A 15,838-nucleotide genomic window follows, 5' to 3' on the forward strand; every position below is an offset into this window, starting at 1 on the left:
GTTAATCACTACATATGAGCAATATATTTGCATAATTTTTCTAAAGTGAAAGCAAAAGGGAAAATACATTGATTTACATAGCTATTCTTTGGAAACAAAAAAAAAAGTTTAAAAAGTCAGTTGAAGAGTCTTTTTTTTTTTCCCTGAAAAATATCTGGTGTATAGAGTCCTTTAAAAAAAAAAAAAAAAAAGATTGATCAGTGTGCTAGACAATATATTTCACTGAAATTTATGAAATTCATAGAAAATGTGTTTAAAAGGGTAATATTTTTGATAGTCCTTATAGAAAAGCTGTGGTCTCACTTCAGTGAAGCCATTTCTAGGAAGTGCTGAAATAATTATGGTCCAAATGGCTTGCATTCTAAATACGTGATCCTTGGATGGAATCCAGGGACTCTTAAATAAATGGATAGTAGTATGTGAGTAGATATGCCTTGCAATTATCAAGCGTCTTAAACAAGCATTTGACAGGTCCTGGGTTGAAATCCATTAGCGACTGAATCTCTGGACAGTTGTGCTATGTGGTTGCACTGAAGGCTTATGTGACAGAGATGGGAGGCGGGGGCGAAACCTCCCAAGCACACTGGCCAGCTACCCAGAGTACGATGAAATGGCTTCAGTACACAGCTGAGAAGTTACACAACCTTTTTCTCTGATATAAATAAATGATTGAGTACATTTAAGTGCTTGGTTGAGATCCAAAAAGTTCTGCTCCATGTAACAAGGAAAAATAAGTACTGAGTCTGATATTTTCACATGGCAGGTATTAGTTATCACCTACTCTCTCCACCCGTAAAAGTTCTCCATATAGACTCTATTAATTATATGCATTTGAGCACTGAGGATGTAGCTCAGTGATAGAGCACTTGCCTAGCATGTGCGAGGCCCTGGGTTCAATCCCCCAGGCTGTTTGAGAGAATATTTTTTTGTGATTTATTCCTCTTAGCAACTCCTACTGAGGGGAGAGGTGCTAAGCCACTAGGAAACTAAACTTTCCCAATGAGACAGAAAGATAAGCTGACTTTTCTTGGGCCGAGGGAGTGTAAAAGAAGAAATGAACTAGAACAGAGGGTGAATTGTTTATTGCTACCTCCACCACAGACCTCTTCCCATTTCTTGTAGGACTCATAGTTTGTATCATTAAGGAAACTCAGTTTGGGATCATTCCCCAAATATCTGTATTTAAAGGGACATGACAATAGCAGGGCACTGTGATTTTTTGTGCTACATCAAGGTTTACAGTCCATTAGTCAGGAATAAAGCATGGTAAAAAGGGTCCAGCCTTGTAGGAAAGGTATAGTAACCACCAGATGAGGGTCAAGTTCATGGTTCAGCCCAACTTTAGCCCTTGCCGGGAACAGGAGTGCAATTTGACTGCCAGTGGCAAGGACCAAAGCGCTATCAGGTAAATTGATGCTATAGGGTGAAGAAGGGGTAAGAAAAATGGATTTGAGTACATACAGGTACTGCCACCTCTAAGATCCAGACCTCTCTCAACAGTGGAGAAAGGGCTTCTAACAGTTGGCCAGATCAAGTCTCCCTGCTTGGGGCTAAGTGAACCAAGCCTGCAGTTTCTGTTCTTGAATAGCTACAGGAGGGCAGCACAGGAGGTAGGCTAGAGCACAATGCCTGTGTGCAGTCACTAAAACCCTTGAATGTCCATTTAATTAGAAAATTGTTCTAATTTTATAAAATATCAGCTTGCTTGCCAGTATTCTTCCTGTCATTTGGAATTGCTGTCTTATTTCCCTTAATTTGTCTTTCTTATGCCAGCAATAGAAAAATCTCAAAGATTTTCTTTTTCATTGTGAGAAACTTTCCCTTGGGATATAGCTACTCGGGCAGGTATATCTTTTTCCTATACCAAAATTGTTGTATTCAATTCCACTTTTTAAAAATCTCTCATTATAAAGGTTATATATGATCTGTGTCAAAAATTCAAGCAGGGTAAGGTAGCACAATATGAGGGCAATTCCCGAACTATTCGCTTCTGATATTACTGATCCTATAACCCAATAGTAGAACTTTTAATGACATTGTATAGACATCATACATAGACAACCAAGTGTACTAAATGTCATATATATAAATACATATATGTGCATTATTGTGTACCTATAACTTTTCTAACACAAAGAACATATTATACAGAGCATTCCATGTTTTTATGACTAGATAACGTAATGTGACATTATATGAATTAAATTGTCTTAAGTGAATTAATTTATATAAACATCATGACTCATAGTAAACATCTAATGAGTGCTATGTATAACAATACTATTTTTTTAAAGAAAATCCTCTTCTTGCTTTGCTTTGTGATTTTTTTTCAACTACATAGCCTCCCTGGAAAATACAGATTAGTTTCACCTATCTATAATTTTCATGTGATAGTAGTCATACTGTTGTTCATGTTGCCTCTGATAGCTGTCATTTATTCATTTTCTTTTCTGTATAATATTCCACTGTGTGAAAGTACAAAAATTTATTAGCTCTGATGTGACTGCTTCCAATGCTGTAGTGAATATCACTGCACACAATAATGGAATTGCTAGATAATATGCATATTTCCAATTTAGTAGATATGACCAAACTATCTCCCAAAAGGGTAGATCATCCTATTGGCTTCAAAAATTCAACTTTTTTAAGAAATTTGTTCCTTTTGTTCCATATAAACCATAAATGCAGTTTTTTTGGTCTTGTTATTTATATGTTAACTTTGATGGCCAGAGTTTTGTGCTGTGGAGAAATTTTTACTTTTTCACCATCATAATGATCAATCTCTTTTTTTGTGGTTTGTTCATGGGTTGCTTAAAAAGGTTCTTTTCCTTGATGTTATCAAACTCTTATGAGTATGGAGTGTCCCCAAAGCTCCTGTTAATGCAGGAATATTCAGAGGTGTCTGTGATTTTATTGTATTATAACATAAGAGGTTCATCCTATTTTGAATGAGTAGGTGGTAACTATAGTCCAGTGGGATGTGGCCGGAAGAGATGGGTCACTGGGGTTGTGCCCTAGAAAGATACATCTTCCCTGCCTCCCCTGCCCTTTCCTGACCCAGACATGAACTGGGTAGCTTTCCTCCACTGCATCCTTCCACCATAGTGTGCTGTCTCACCTTAGGCCCAGAGCAGTAGAGTTGGCCCTCTGTGAACTGACATCCGTGAAACCATGAGCCCCAAATAAACTTTTCCTCCTCTAAATCGTTCTTGTCAGGTATTTCAGCTCAGCTATAGCAAAGCTAAAACACGACTTTGACTTTTAGTAGTATTATGGCTTAATATTTAATCTTGTGTCCTTTGATTTATCTGAATGTGCTTTTGTGAATGACAGGAGGGTATTATTTTTTTTCAAAAACAATATTCTAACATCATTTCAGCCACAATAAGAGAAAAACATAATTGAATAGGTAGCCAGTTACAATAACATACAACTATGTTTTTTCTAAATATGACTAATATCAGTTAAATTACAGCAAAAGGGACCCTATTAACTAGAAATAAGAAAATATAACATCTATCATAATAAACTTAACATAAAACTACAAGGGGAAAAATCACTCATGGGTAAGTAAATACGATGCAAATGTGATTGATTATTCCTGAAGAGAAAAACATCAGGATTGTGAAGATATATCTCATCTCACTACATTAATCTATAAGTTCAAAATAAACACGATCACAGATAACAATTATTTACATTTGTTTCATTTGTGAAATAATTCCAAAATTCATAGGAAATACATATGTAGAACAAATCAGGAAGATCCTGAGAAATAACTATTCATATCAGTAATTAAAATGCATTATGAAGTTGTGATAATTAAAACAGTAACATACTGACCCAGGAACAGATAAAAAGAATTTTAAAAAAAAGAGAGTCAGAAAAAAAAATCAGGTTTTAAATAACATAAGCATTTTAAATGGCTGAGGAAAATATGATTAATAGTCTTAAAACTAGCAGACAAAATTCAAATATTGTTCTCAAAGCATTCAATCTGTTTCCTTCACTTCCATCTGAAATGAAGTCAAAGGCTTCCAGAGCTGTCTGTAATGTTTATCCCTGATGAGAACATAAGTTCCCTGAGAGTTTACATCTTTCTGCCCCTTCCTGTTTCTTTCACTTCCTGGTTGGTCCTGCTGGCTGGGACGTGGTTGCAGTAGATATTTGCCAAATGAGTTTTTATAATTATACTAGGAATCTCTGTTCTACTATTCATATCACAATCAACTTGCATATACATCTTAAAGTATTCAGGCCTTTTTATATTGAAAGATAATATCTTACTCAATGGTCAGAAATACTCTGTCTCCATCCCCTTCACCTGCTTGATGACTAATTTCTTCTTTTTGCCTACAGTTATCTTCTCCTGATTTTAAAGTTCTCAAAAAAATGAATTAATAGGTAAAGAAATGAAGTGCAGAGGAAGGTGTTTTATACCTCATTTCTGTGTCATTGTTTAGAAGGAATCTCCATTTGAATGTCCTTTAAACATTCAAATCCAACAGATTAAAAAAAAAATCTGAATTTATTCCTCCCCCAATCTTCTCCATTAAAATACCATGGCACGGGGCATTAAAATATCACCCAGCGCCTCTTTAATTAGTGAGGAGTTGGTGCAAGCAGCCCCTTCCCTCCAACATCTGTCCACAGGTCAGGCTAAGACCCTCTTGTGAACTCTCTTCATTTCAGCCATTCAAACCTCTGTGGTGGCCTTTTCTTCTCCTTTTGTTTTTATTTAAAAAGAAGTAGAGGAAACATCCTCATGCAGCGCTTTTTAAATGAAGTGACTTGTCAAGTCCGAGACTGTAGCAGTAATCTGAAAGGCAGTAAATTTAGCGACCCTCACTTGCACTGACAGCCTGTCGAGCTCTTGAAACATAAATAGCAGTGGAGACAAATCGCTGCTGTTTTCCTATTAAGCTTTGGCCCACTGGCCTCATAGCCTTTCAGGAGCTTGTGGGCCCAGCCTGGGAGAGCAGCTGCTTTCAAGAGCAGGCAGGAGCTCTCGGGTTGGCTCCCACTCCCCCTGGAGGTGTGCTCCTGACACTGCAGCTGGGCCCCACCCCACTGGGATCCATCAGCTTCCCAGAAAGGCTGAAAAACCTGGGCCAAGACCAGGGAGGGCGGGGGGGGGGGGGGGGGTGCTGGTAAGCAAAGGCCTGCAATCCAAAATGAACATCGAGAAGGCAATTCCTAGCTCATGCATTTTGGACTTAAATCAAGAAGCCAATTGCCAGACCCCTTATTATGGTTGTGTCGACCCTGACTGGTCACCAAAGGCTGCCCACCTCGTGTTAAATAGAAATGTTTTAAGAACATCCCTTTAGTTCATGCTTAAACCATTTCTTTTCCTGTTCTGCTCCCAACACTCACCCTTATTTTTCTCTTCATTACTTATGTATTGACTTTAAGCAAGAGCAGTTCTCTAAATTGGATCAAACAGCTCATTCAGCACGGCCTACCTGAAGAAGCGGAACTGGGATTTTGGGGTGAGCCCAAATGAGATCACAACAACATCAGGACCGGTAAAGAAAGAGTAGAGGACCAAATGGGGTTATCATCTTCTACTGTGTTTTAATTACATTTCAAAGGCCTCTCTGGCAGCCACAAAACCCTGCCTAGCAATCCTTCCACAATGCAATTGCCCTGCTGAGTTTAACACACTCACTTACAAAATGCCAATAGATTTATGTGACTCTCGAAAACAGCAATCGCTGCTCTCATCTCTCTTGATATTTAATCCTCAGCCATTGCAAAATCACTAATGACAAGTCAGGTGTTACCCCGCAGTTCTGATGACAATAGCAAAAGATCTTGGTTGTTGCTACCTCTGTCCAGCAATTCAAATCTTTCCCTACCTCCCCTATTAAGAGGTAGGCTGGAAAACAACCAACAACTGCAGGAATCCTTATTTCTCTTTTATTCTCCCAAAACTCTTTTGAGTATTTTTGGTATATTTTCTTTTTCTCTTTTTCAGTTTTACCTCTTTGCATCTTCTACCCCATGCCCTTTGGGTAGTCAAAGTGAAATAAGACAGTGAGTGCTTGCTTTATGACATAGTGCTTGTATTTGTCCATTTTCCACTGCTACCAAAAATACCTGAGGCTAGCTTATGTATAAAGAAAAGAGGTTTATTTAGCTCATAATTGTGGAGGCTGGAAGTCCAAACAGCATTGCAACCACTCTGCTAAGGGCCCCCAGGTTATAACAGATCCTGGTAGATGGCATCATGGCAGGAGCATGAGCAAAAGGGAGGGATCACATGGCAACAGAAGGGGGGGGAGAGGCTCCTCTCCTACAACAACCCTTCATCCAGAACTAATCTGAGAACTAATCTGGGTCCCATATAAATACATGTCCTTCTAAGGACAGTACCTACAATGACCCAATCACTTCCCATGAGGCTCCCCCTTTTCAAGATTTCACATTATGCCAGACAGGCACAGTGGTACATGCCTGTAATCCCAGCAGCTCCAGAGGCTGAGACAGGAGAATCACAAGTTCAAAGCCAGCCTCAGCAAAAGTGAGGCACTAAGCAACTCAGTGAAACCCTATCTCTAAATAAAATACAAAATAGGGCTGGGGAAGTGGTTCAGTGGTCAAGCACCCCTGAATTCAATCCCTGGTGCAAAAAAAAAAAAAAGTACCACATTACCTTCCCTAACATCACCACTTTGGAGACCAATCTTCCAATCCTTAGGGGACACACTCAAATCATATCCAACACCTGACAATGCTATATCTAGTGGTTTGAATTACCACTGATGTGCAGAAAATACATTCAAATCCACATTCAACCTGAATCTCTTATCAACCCCATATTTCTATTGAAAGTACTCAACAAAATATCTCCAGGAAATCCTGATACCAAACATGTCCAGAATGACAGTCATTAATTCACTCAAAAAAAAAAAAAAAAACAAAACAAAACAAAAGCACTTCTTAATTTCCCAAGTAATACCAACTGCATTTGCACCAGGAAGTCACTAGCTCCCAACCAACACACCACATTTAGAATATATTTCTCTGGCTGGGGATGTGGCTCAAGCGGTAACGCGCTCGCCTGGCATGTGTGCGGCCCGGGTTCGAACCTCAGCACCACATACAAACAAAGATGTTGTGTCCGCTGATAACTAAAAAAAGTAAATATTAGAATTCTCTCTCACTTTAAAAAAAATAGAATATATTTCTTCATACTCGAGAATGTCAGCATTTTTGTGCAACAATGGGTTTATATTGCTAATGGAGGAGCTCCTAAAAAAATGAGTGGAGACTTAAATTTTTAAATACCAATTTTTTCTCATTTATTGCTTTATTTGATTCTCTCAATAAGGATGTTCAATGAAGTGGACAATCCACAAAAAAAAGATAAAGTCTTTCTTTTTTACCTCCTTTATCTGTAACTGAGTTGCAATGCTTTGGAAATTCCCCAAGTGCCCCCATTCTCAGCTTCCCACTTTATACTCTGTAGAAAGAAATAGAACAGATGCAAAGAAGTTAGAATTCAGCAAACTCTAGCCTTTCCCAGCAATTCAATGATAAGGACAGCATGCCTAGTTAGGAATATGGACTCCAAATGTCCACAGACCTGGTTTAAACCTCAAATCTCCCTGACTATCATTATAAACTTGGGAAAGTTCCTTGTCTACTATAAATGTGTGTTTCCTTGTGTTCCACATCTGTAAGCAAACCCCCAAGCATCATGAATTAAATAAGATAATGTATCTTGAGTGTTATTACTCAGTGAATTAGCACAGTTCCTGGGAAGTGTTTAAGTGGTAGCTCATGCAACACTGACTCTACACTGTTTTCTTGAATTTTCAGTGGTTTCTAACATTGTCCTGCATCCTGGGGATACAGTGATGGGCAAAACCAGATGAGGTCCCTACAGTGGGAAAGTCTTACAATGTAATCATAGCTATTCTTTGTGCAGTTTCCCTCAAAGAACTAAACATAGTGGACCTAAACTTCAAGCATTGCATTTAGAAGGGCAGAACAATATATAATCATTGATAACAAGTATAGAGTAAAGGTTTAGTATTATTAAAGAATGCCAAGACTGAAATAATGTGCAGATGGCAGTCCCAGGTCAGATGCTGAACTAAAACTATGTCAGCTAGCAAAAAAAAAAAAAAAATACCTATGAAGCAAAACTGCAAATCATAGTGAACTGGGTCTTTCTAGAGGCCAGGAAAAAATAATGCCAGAGTGTTTTTCATTTTTTGCCCATGCACATCCATTGAGCCAAAGAAGTTACGAATTTTCTCTGGCTTATCACTGTTTTTTAGGTAATAACTACACCCTTCCAGGCTACAGAAGGCATGGGTCAATATACCAAATTCACATCCTGCTGCATCTTATTGTTTCCATAAGGAATATTGCTCTATCTGAGTGACTTTCCTCTTGCACCTCAAATATCTTAATAGTTCAATGCCTCTCTCTCTAGGGAACTCTCCCTCCTTTCATTTCCATTCCTCTGGCTTAAAAATCACCCTCATTGCACCACCTCTGTGTTTTTCTTCCTTTACTCCCTTAATGCGCTGTTTTTCCTTATTCTTCTATGATTGTTGCTCTGGCAAAGGTGGCTGCTCCCTTTCCACCTTCTTTTTATCAGGATCACTTACCACTTCTCACCCCTCCCTTTCAGTGATGAAAAGCGGGGATGAGAAGTGGGTTCCACCTTTGGACAGCAACCTTGTCAAACACTAAAGGATGTCTCAGGTGAAATATAAAGCTGAGAAACAAAATCTTCAAAGGATCTGGAGGGAGACCTGGCTAGAGATACAAACAGAACCCTATCACAGCTCTCCTTTCTAGAGTCTTCTCTCTGTTCTTTCCCTCTTCTTCTTCTTCTTAGGATTTGCGTGTAGACCATGCTATGCAGAAAAGTGGCAAGGGAACAAAACCAGAAATAGGTGAGCATGTCCTTAGGAAGAAAGGAAAGAAAAGAACATAAAACATATTGTAAGAACAGACACTTGTTACAGCATTTGAAATTTGCCCAGGAAACTTCAAATGGCATCATTGATTTTGTGATTCTGTTTTTCTTTTATTTTTATAGGCAGAAGTTCATAGCTTGCTTGTGCTCACTTTCTTGACTCTCTATTCCAAACACAGACTCATACAACACACAAATACACACCCACATACCCTGCAGGATGAATTTCAGTTCTTGCTTTTCTTTAAATTACGTGTGTTTGTGTTGATAGCTAATGTGTTTACAGCCACTTGCTTACACATAAATATTCAAATTTAGTTGAGTTAAGGGAATGTCAGTGCCATTCCAAACACATCTTTCCTTTAGCAAAACATTGATGTACTGAGATGTTACAAGTCTCAACTCAGAATAGTGGGGGGAAAAATGTATCCGTTTCCTGATGTCCTTAGATTTCTACATTTATAAATGAAATACTCAAATTAAGCAAGTTCCCTCAATTGTATTTCTTGCATCTCAAACAAAGGGAAAGAAAGACAGATATCTTAATGATTATTAGGGTAATAGTATTGTTTTACAAATCTTTTTAATGCAAATAAAAGAGAAGTTTTCATGTCCTGGGGAGTTTTCAAGAATAGTGCTCTGTTTGGGGAGCAAATATTAGTAGGTTAATGAATTTGCATGGTGTTTCCTAAAAGTTAAGAGCAGAAAGCTTATACATAAATAAGTAGCTGCGGGGGTGGGGCAGCAGAAAGAGAAGAGGAGAAACAGGAAGACAGTGGGAAGAAAAGAGGGAAAGAGAGGAAAGAGAAAAGAAAGAGAAAAAGAAGCACCATGGAAATGAATTTAATTCCAAATAAATGCTTGCTTAGGAATGCCTGGTTGACCTTGGAATCTCAATAAATGAACATTTTGGATTCAAACTACAGATTTCACCAAAATGTGTTCCTCTGAGGCATAGTACTCAGAAGGCAACACCTGGCAGACTTTAATTGGGGTTACCCTGGCTGACTTTTCTCCACATTAGGGAATGCCAAAGAGAGCATTTTTCTCTTGCCATGAGCTCTAGGCACTTCTTTCTGACTTATAAAGAAATATTAAAGGAACTAATATGTACAACTTGAGTAAACGGTGACTAAGAGGGCATACGCTAATTATGCACAAGAGTTTGAAAGGTGCAGACACGGGGGAGGATGAGAAGTTCTTTAGGCTGGTAGCTGAATATTGCCAGGAGACACCCAAGCACATTAAGCAAAGGGAGATTTAAACTAAACACTAGATCCCAGAATAAATATAACATTCCACTACATGAGCAAGCTGGTGGAAACTGGTTGAGATGTTTAAAATACCAAAATAATGAAATTTGCATTTCAAGTCAATATTTAAACAAGGTTAGGAAATAATAGAAATCAGAAAGGACCTGAGTTGTAGTCAGAGGGCAAGTCATCAGAGAACTTCCACAACAGGTTATGTGTTTCTGGCCTGAAATTTTTAAGTTTAGAGAGTCCAGGAAATGGTGGCCAGATCCTAGTCAAAGTTACTTGAAAGAACTGGAGAATAGGTACAACTATGGGCACAGGCACACTGGGGCAAAGGGGAAAAAAGCAGGAGAATCTGAGTGCATTTTAGAATTTTCTGTCTCAAAATTAATGTGATCTATTCCAGGCCTTAAAATAAGAACTGCCATTGCTGAGAGGAAAAAGATGGCATCTTATCAGGCCTGTGTCCACAGGGGCCTCTGCTGATTTCTGAACTGATAACTATACACCACAGTCACAACCTCAGGACATGGCCAGTGAGCCTCTTCCCTAACAGCAGAGTGCTCCTACATACCCTTTCTTCTCCCAACGAAGTGGGGCTCTATTAGAATCATTTAAAGGGAATGGGCTTTTATGACAGCATCTCTCCCAGAAATGCCGACCACCTTTGGTTATCTAGCTCCATTCTCTTAAGCTGTATGAATTGTTGGATCTGACTCCTATCTGCTATGTATCTTAATTCAAGTCATCCGTGTATTACTTCATCAAGGTTGCCATACCAAAATTACTATATACCTACAAATAAGGTTTATGGATATGGAGGAGGGCAAGGAAGAAATCCTAAAATACTCTGAATCATCTTTACATCTTCTCATTATAATCTAGCATTACTCTCAAAATCAATAGTGCTACTTTACTATCTATTCCACTTCTGCACTCCAGGTTTCTAATTAGCTTATACCTATTTCAGCCTGTTAAATAAAAACTGATGGTCAACATTGCCATTAGTCTTCAGAGTACTGATGTTCAGCTAGAAGACCGGTGGCATCGAACAAATAGCATGACTTAGTCCATAAATGTATGTAAACACACAAGATTTTTTTCCCTCCAAGCCCAAATCCTGCCCAGTTAATTTAATAAAAGGGCTTATTACTCCAAGATTTCTGTTTTCTTTCCAAATGCATTTCACTCCTATAACATGAAATTAGATCTGACTTCTTGCTTGAAAATGGAAAAATAAAAAGAACACAGATAGGAAAAATAACTAAACCTTTTATAAATAATATTCAGCTCTATACCATAGGCCAATTCTGTAACATTTTCATTTGAAGAATGTACTAGAGATTGTCCAGAATTTCAGAACCAAATAATTGTATGTAACGATTGCCTGTTAGTTGTTGGAATTGCCAAGTTTCCTCAAAACTAGTGGTACTGACGTTGACAGAGACTTAATGCTTAGAGTATTCCTGACAGTTGAGTTATAGAACGTTATCAAAGGGGTCCTATGTTCTGTTGGGAGCCTAGTTAACAAGCTTAGCTGACGTATTTAGACAGTGAATTCATGTCCATGCTGGCTGGCTGTTATGTTGATTTGGCCATCAGGGAATTTCTAGAAAAGGAAAACAGCTTGTGACATTTCAGCAGAGCTATTAATTGGTAACATTTAATGTAGGATGACCAGGAGCAAGATTCCATCATGGTGATGGACTGTATTCTTGAACACCCTCTCCAGTTGCTCTATCTTAACCCAATAAGCAGTGGAGTCTTGAAATCTGGAGGTGAAGGGATTTCAATTCAACTGAAGTCCACAGGCCTTTTTAGCCAAGCTCTGGCTAAGCTCTTCCTGCTGTGCAATCTCTCTTTTCTCCACCTTCTCTTTCCCTTTTTTCATTCTCTCTCCTTCCACTTCCTCATCCCTCTTTCTCTCAATCTACTCAGAAATTTTATTTAATCAGTTATGATCCATGTGAGGAAAATTTAAACAAACTTTCTTGTCTTGAAATTTCTTTACTAAAATGGACATAGCCAATTTTGTAGATCTTTTTAGAGCTGCTATGTCCCCAGCCCCAGGTGCCACAATCTGTTGCAAAACGTACCATCAATAGCACATTCTCATGGATCTAACTCATGGCCTGAAAGTCTCAATGATGATATTATTTTATACAAAACAAGGAACCCATAATAACAAGACAGGCTTTAGCACTTGATCCTTGTGAAAAAAAAAATTGCATATAAAGTGGCAGAGTGGTGATTTCACAAAAGGAAGCCACTTCTCCTTCTAATAGCTACTTTGAAGTTTAAAAGTATAATTGATGATGTCAGTGCTTCACCCACACCCTTCAGAGTGCTTGACAACTTGTATGGACCTCCCCGCAACTACTACTTTATACCAAACCCTTAAATAATGACTGGTGCATATGAATATATAAACACTCCAGCTTTGTACCTCATGATCAAGATGTCTTTAAGTGGGACATGTGTTGTCCCCAGAGCTTCCTGAAAGATCGACTCAAGGTTGCTTTTGGGGGGACTCAGCTTGGTATCACACTCTTGTTTGGTTTCCTTCTCTTCCAGATTCCCTTTTTCCACTCCTTTATCAGCATCTTACAACAACAGTTCCCATTTAATCACTTTTTACAAGATTTTTGTCTTAGGGTTTGTGTCTGTCAAATATAACCTCAGAAAAAGCATATTGTCAAAGTATTGAAAAGTCATGTCAGTTTATTGCTTTTAAAAAGAAAAATGAGACAGTCTGCTGTGATTTCAACTTTAAAAAAATAAATCATGCAAACTTTTTTTTTTTCAGGAAGAGAATTTGAAGGAGAAGAAGAATATCTGGAGATTCTTGGCATCACCAGGGAGCAGTCAGGCAAATATGAGTGCAAAGCTGCCAATGAGGTCTCCTCAGCGGATGTCAAACAAGTCAAGGTCACTGTGAACTGTGAGTATGGTGGCCACAGCAGCAGGTGCTACATGCCCAGGACATGCACCTCCACCTCCAGCAAACTCGAAAGATTCCATTAGCTAAAGAGCGTCACAGTTCAAGCGGATGCTCTTTTGGTCAGGGATACACATTTGTACATCGGACACATCCAAGGGCAGGATTTGGCCTTTGAATTTGATAAATCAACTCTACCAATTCTAAATATAACCCATAATACATTTAACAATAGCCTTTGTCTTTTACTCGGGCTGCAGAATTAAGAAAACATGATCAGACAACACTAGCATTTCTGGCACTCATTATTCTGGCCTTTGTGGACACCAAGGTCATATTACTTTGGAAAAACCAACCATTTGTGTCTGCTTTAGCTAGAATTTCTATATTAATGCATTGTTTGTCAAAAGGTAATAGGCCAAGATTATATTTTATCCTCTGCTATTTAACTAATTGACCTTCTTGAAAACAAATTCAAGCCACTGTGGTCAGATGCCATGTGTTCCTGATGGCTATCAGGGATGCCTGATAAGTTAATTTTAGTTATCTATTTGTCCCAAAGTACAGGCATTAGAAAAGAAGATTTCACTAAGATGCATAGGTAAGTGAGCATACTTTGAACTTCTTAGATGAAAGAATCCTTAGATGTAGTTCAAAAGGGGGAGGGAGAGAGGGAGGATCTATAAGATGTGTGTCACCAGCAAAGGAATAAAGAGAATTTGTTTGCCTTATTCAGTTAGGAGTATCTTTCTGTATCATTCAAATTTACATTTCTACATCACACAATTGTGGTTAGTGACAGGGATGAAGAGATATCCTGACAGGTCTTCCCTTCTAGGAATTTCACATATATACATACCCCCCCTCATATACCCTACCTACACACATATGCACACATATTCACACATAACACACAAAGGCACATGTACACACAGGCACAAGCATTTAAACCCACCTTTGAAAGTGTGCTTTAGACTATGTTGAGTTGCATTCTGTCATCTCACGTCCTCCATAACAATCACCTCTGTGCCATCATCTGTATAAATTCTATGCATTCTTCCCCAAAAACCTGGCAAGATAGGTATACTTGACTCCACTTTAAAATTTGAGAAACTGAAACCTAAGGAGTTGAAATGCAACATGGAAAAAGAACATGGAAAGCAAATATAAGAATAGGGAATGAGCCTCAGGTCCATTTAATTAAAAAAAAAAAAAACAAAACATGCTCTCAAGAAGAAGAGAGAAAGGGGAGGAATTATCAATTCTTTTTACCTACTATGAACATCTTAGAATTAAAGGATTTACTTTTTATTTAAACTTCATAATAAACCTATGAGATAAAAATTATTAGTCTTAATTTGGAAATTAGGAAATGCTTGTGGAAAAAAAACAATAAAATAAAAGGTGACTCATCATACACACACCCAAAAACAAAATTAGGAAACTGAGGCTAGAGAGCTGATGAGCCCTGCATGAGATGACTCAGTATGTTAGTCACCCTTCTGTCACTGTGACCAAAATGCCTGATAAGAACAACTCAGGATGAAAAATTTATTTTGGGCTCATGATTTCAGATGTCCATGGTCAGCTGACTCCTTTGCTCTGGGCAGAACATCATGGCAAAAGGGCATGGTGGAGGAAAGCTACTCAGTTCACAGCAGCCAGGTAGGAGAGAGAGCGATAGAGACAAATAGTCCAAGGCCACACTTCCAGTAATCTACTGCAGTGACCTACTTACTCTAACCATACCTACACCTACAGTTATCATCCATTAGCCTATTTAACTATCAAAGGATTGATCCAGCAAATGGATAAAGCCAGTGATCAGGTCACAGCCCTAGTGGTTACCCAAAATCTCCATCTCTGAGCCTTGCTACACTGGGGGATCATATATTCAAAATGTAAGTTTTTAGGAGACATTCCAGATCCAATCATAACACTGAGCCTACACTTGGGGTGTTCTAATACCCAGGGTCTTGCTCCAGCCTTTTAGCTTTCTAAAATAGTGAAATCTTTATACTATAGATGGAAGAATCCAGTAGATACAGCTGTGCTATGCACATTTATGGTCTTCATTTCCAAGAGCAAGAGGCGGCATTTGATGATCTATGATGTGCTTTTATTCCTAGCTGTCTCCAATTTTTTTAGTAATAGAGTTTTGAAATGCCAGTATTATTATTCTTTTCTAGTACTGGGTGTGTTTCAAAGACACATTAATGATCTCAATGTTATAAAATGCTTTAGGTCCTTTTTTCACATGAAAGGCAATTTCTCTGGGTGTTTATATAAGTTTATAATTAGGTTAGTTAGCTTCTTTTATGTACACATAACCATGCCATCATCTTCCACCTCTTTCCTGACTTTTGGAGTGAAGATTTCATTTTCTCTTAATTGACCTTCAACTTAATTAGATTTCTGAAAGTCCAATCACGGAGTAAATAGAAAATATTTATGCTTCCATTGTATGAAACATCAAAGTGGTCTGGATTGCAGATGGTTCCCAAGATCAAAGCTAGCCGTCTGGGCCCTATTATTATTGGAGCAATTAGTCTGACATTGCTCCTTCTTCACTGTCCCCAAAGTGTAATTTAGGACAGAAGAAAATACTGATAATTTTCAAGAAAAGACTTTTATGAAAATGTGAGCTTTTGCTAGTGAGGAGTGAACCACAGAAGAATAAGGACAGAACCTGAAAATTCTAAA

At 38.3% G+C, this 15,838-nt stretch overlaps 1 protein-coding gene across 1 annotated transcript in view; it reads left to right on the plus strand.

The window, feature by feature from the left end:
- The window catches only part of Lsamp (limbic system associated membrane protein), a 592,547-nt gene that overhangs the window by 538,418 nt on the left and 38,291 nt on the right, over window positions 1-15,838 (plus strand). Inside the window, exon 4 of the mRNA XM_027936124.2 lies at window positions 13,004-13,138. Coding sequence (XP_027791925.1) covers window positions 13,004-13,138 — 135 coding nt within the window. The remainder of the gene's footprint in view (window positions 1-13,003; window positions 13,139-15,838) is intronic.

This window comes from Marmota flaviventris, chromosome 8 (assembly GCF_047511675.1).
Source record: "Marmota flaviventris isolate mMarFla1 chromosome 8, mMarFla1.hap1, whole genome shotgun sequence".
NCBI classification, from domain to species: Eukaryota; Metazoa; Chordata; class Mammalia; order Rodentia; family Sciuridae; genus Marmota; species Marmota flaviventris.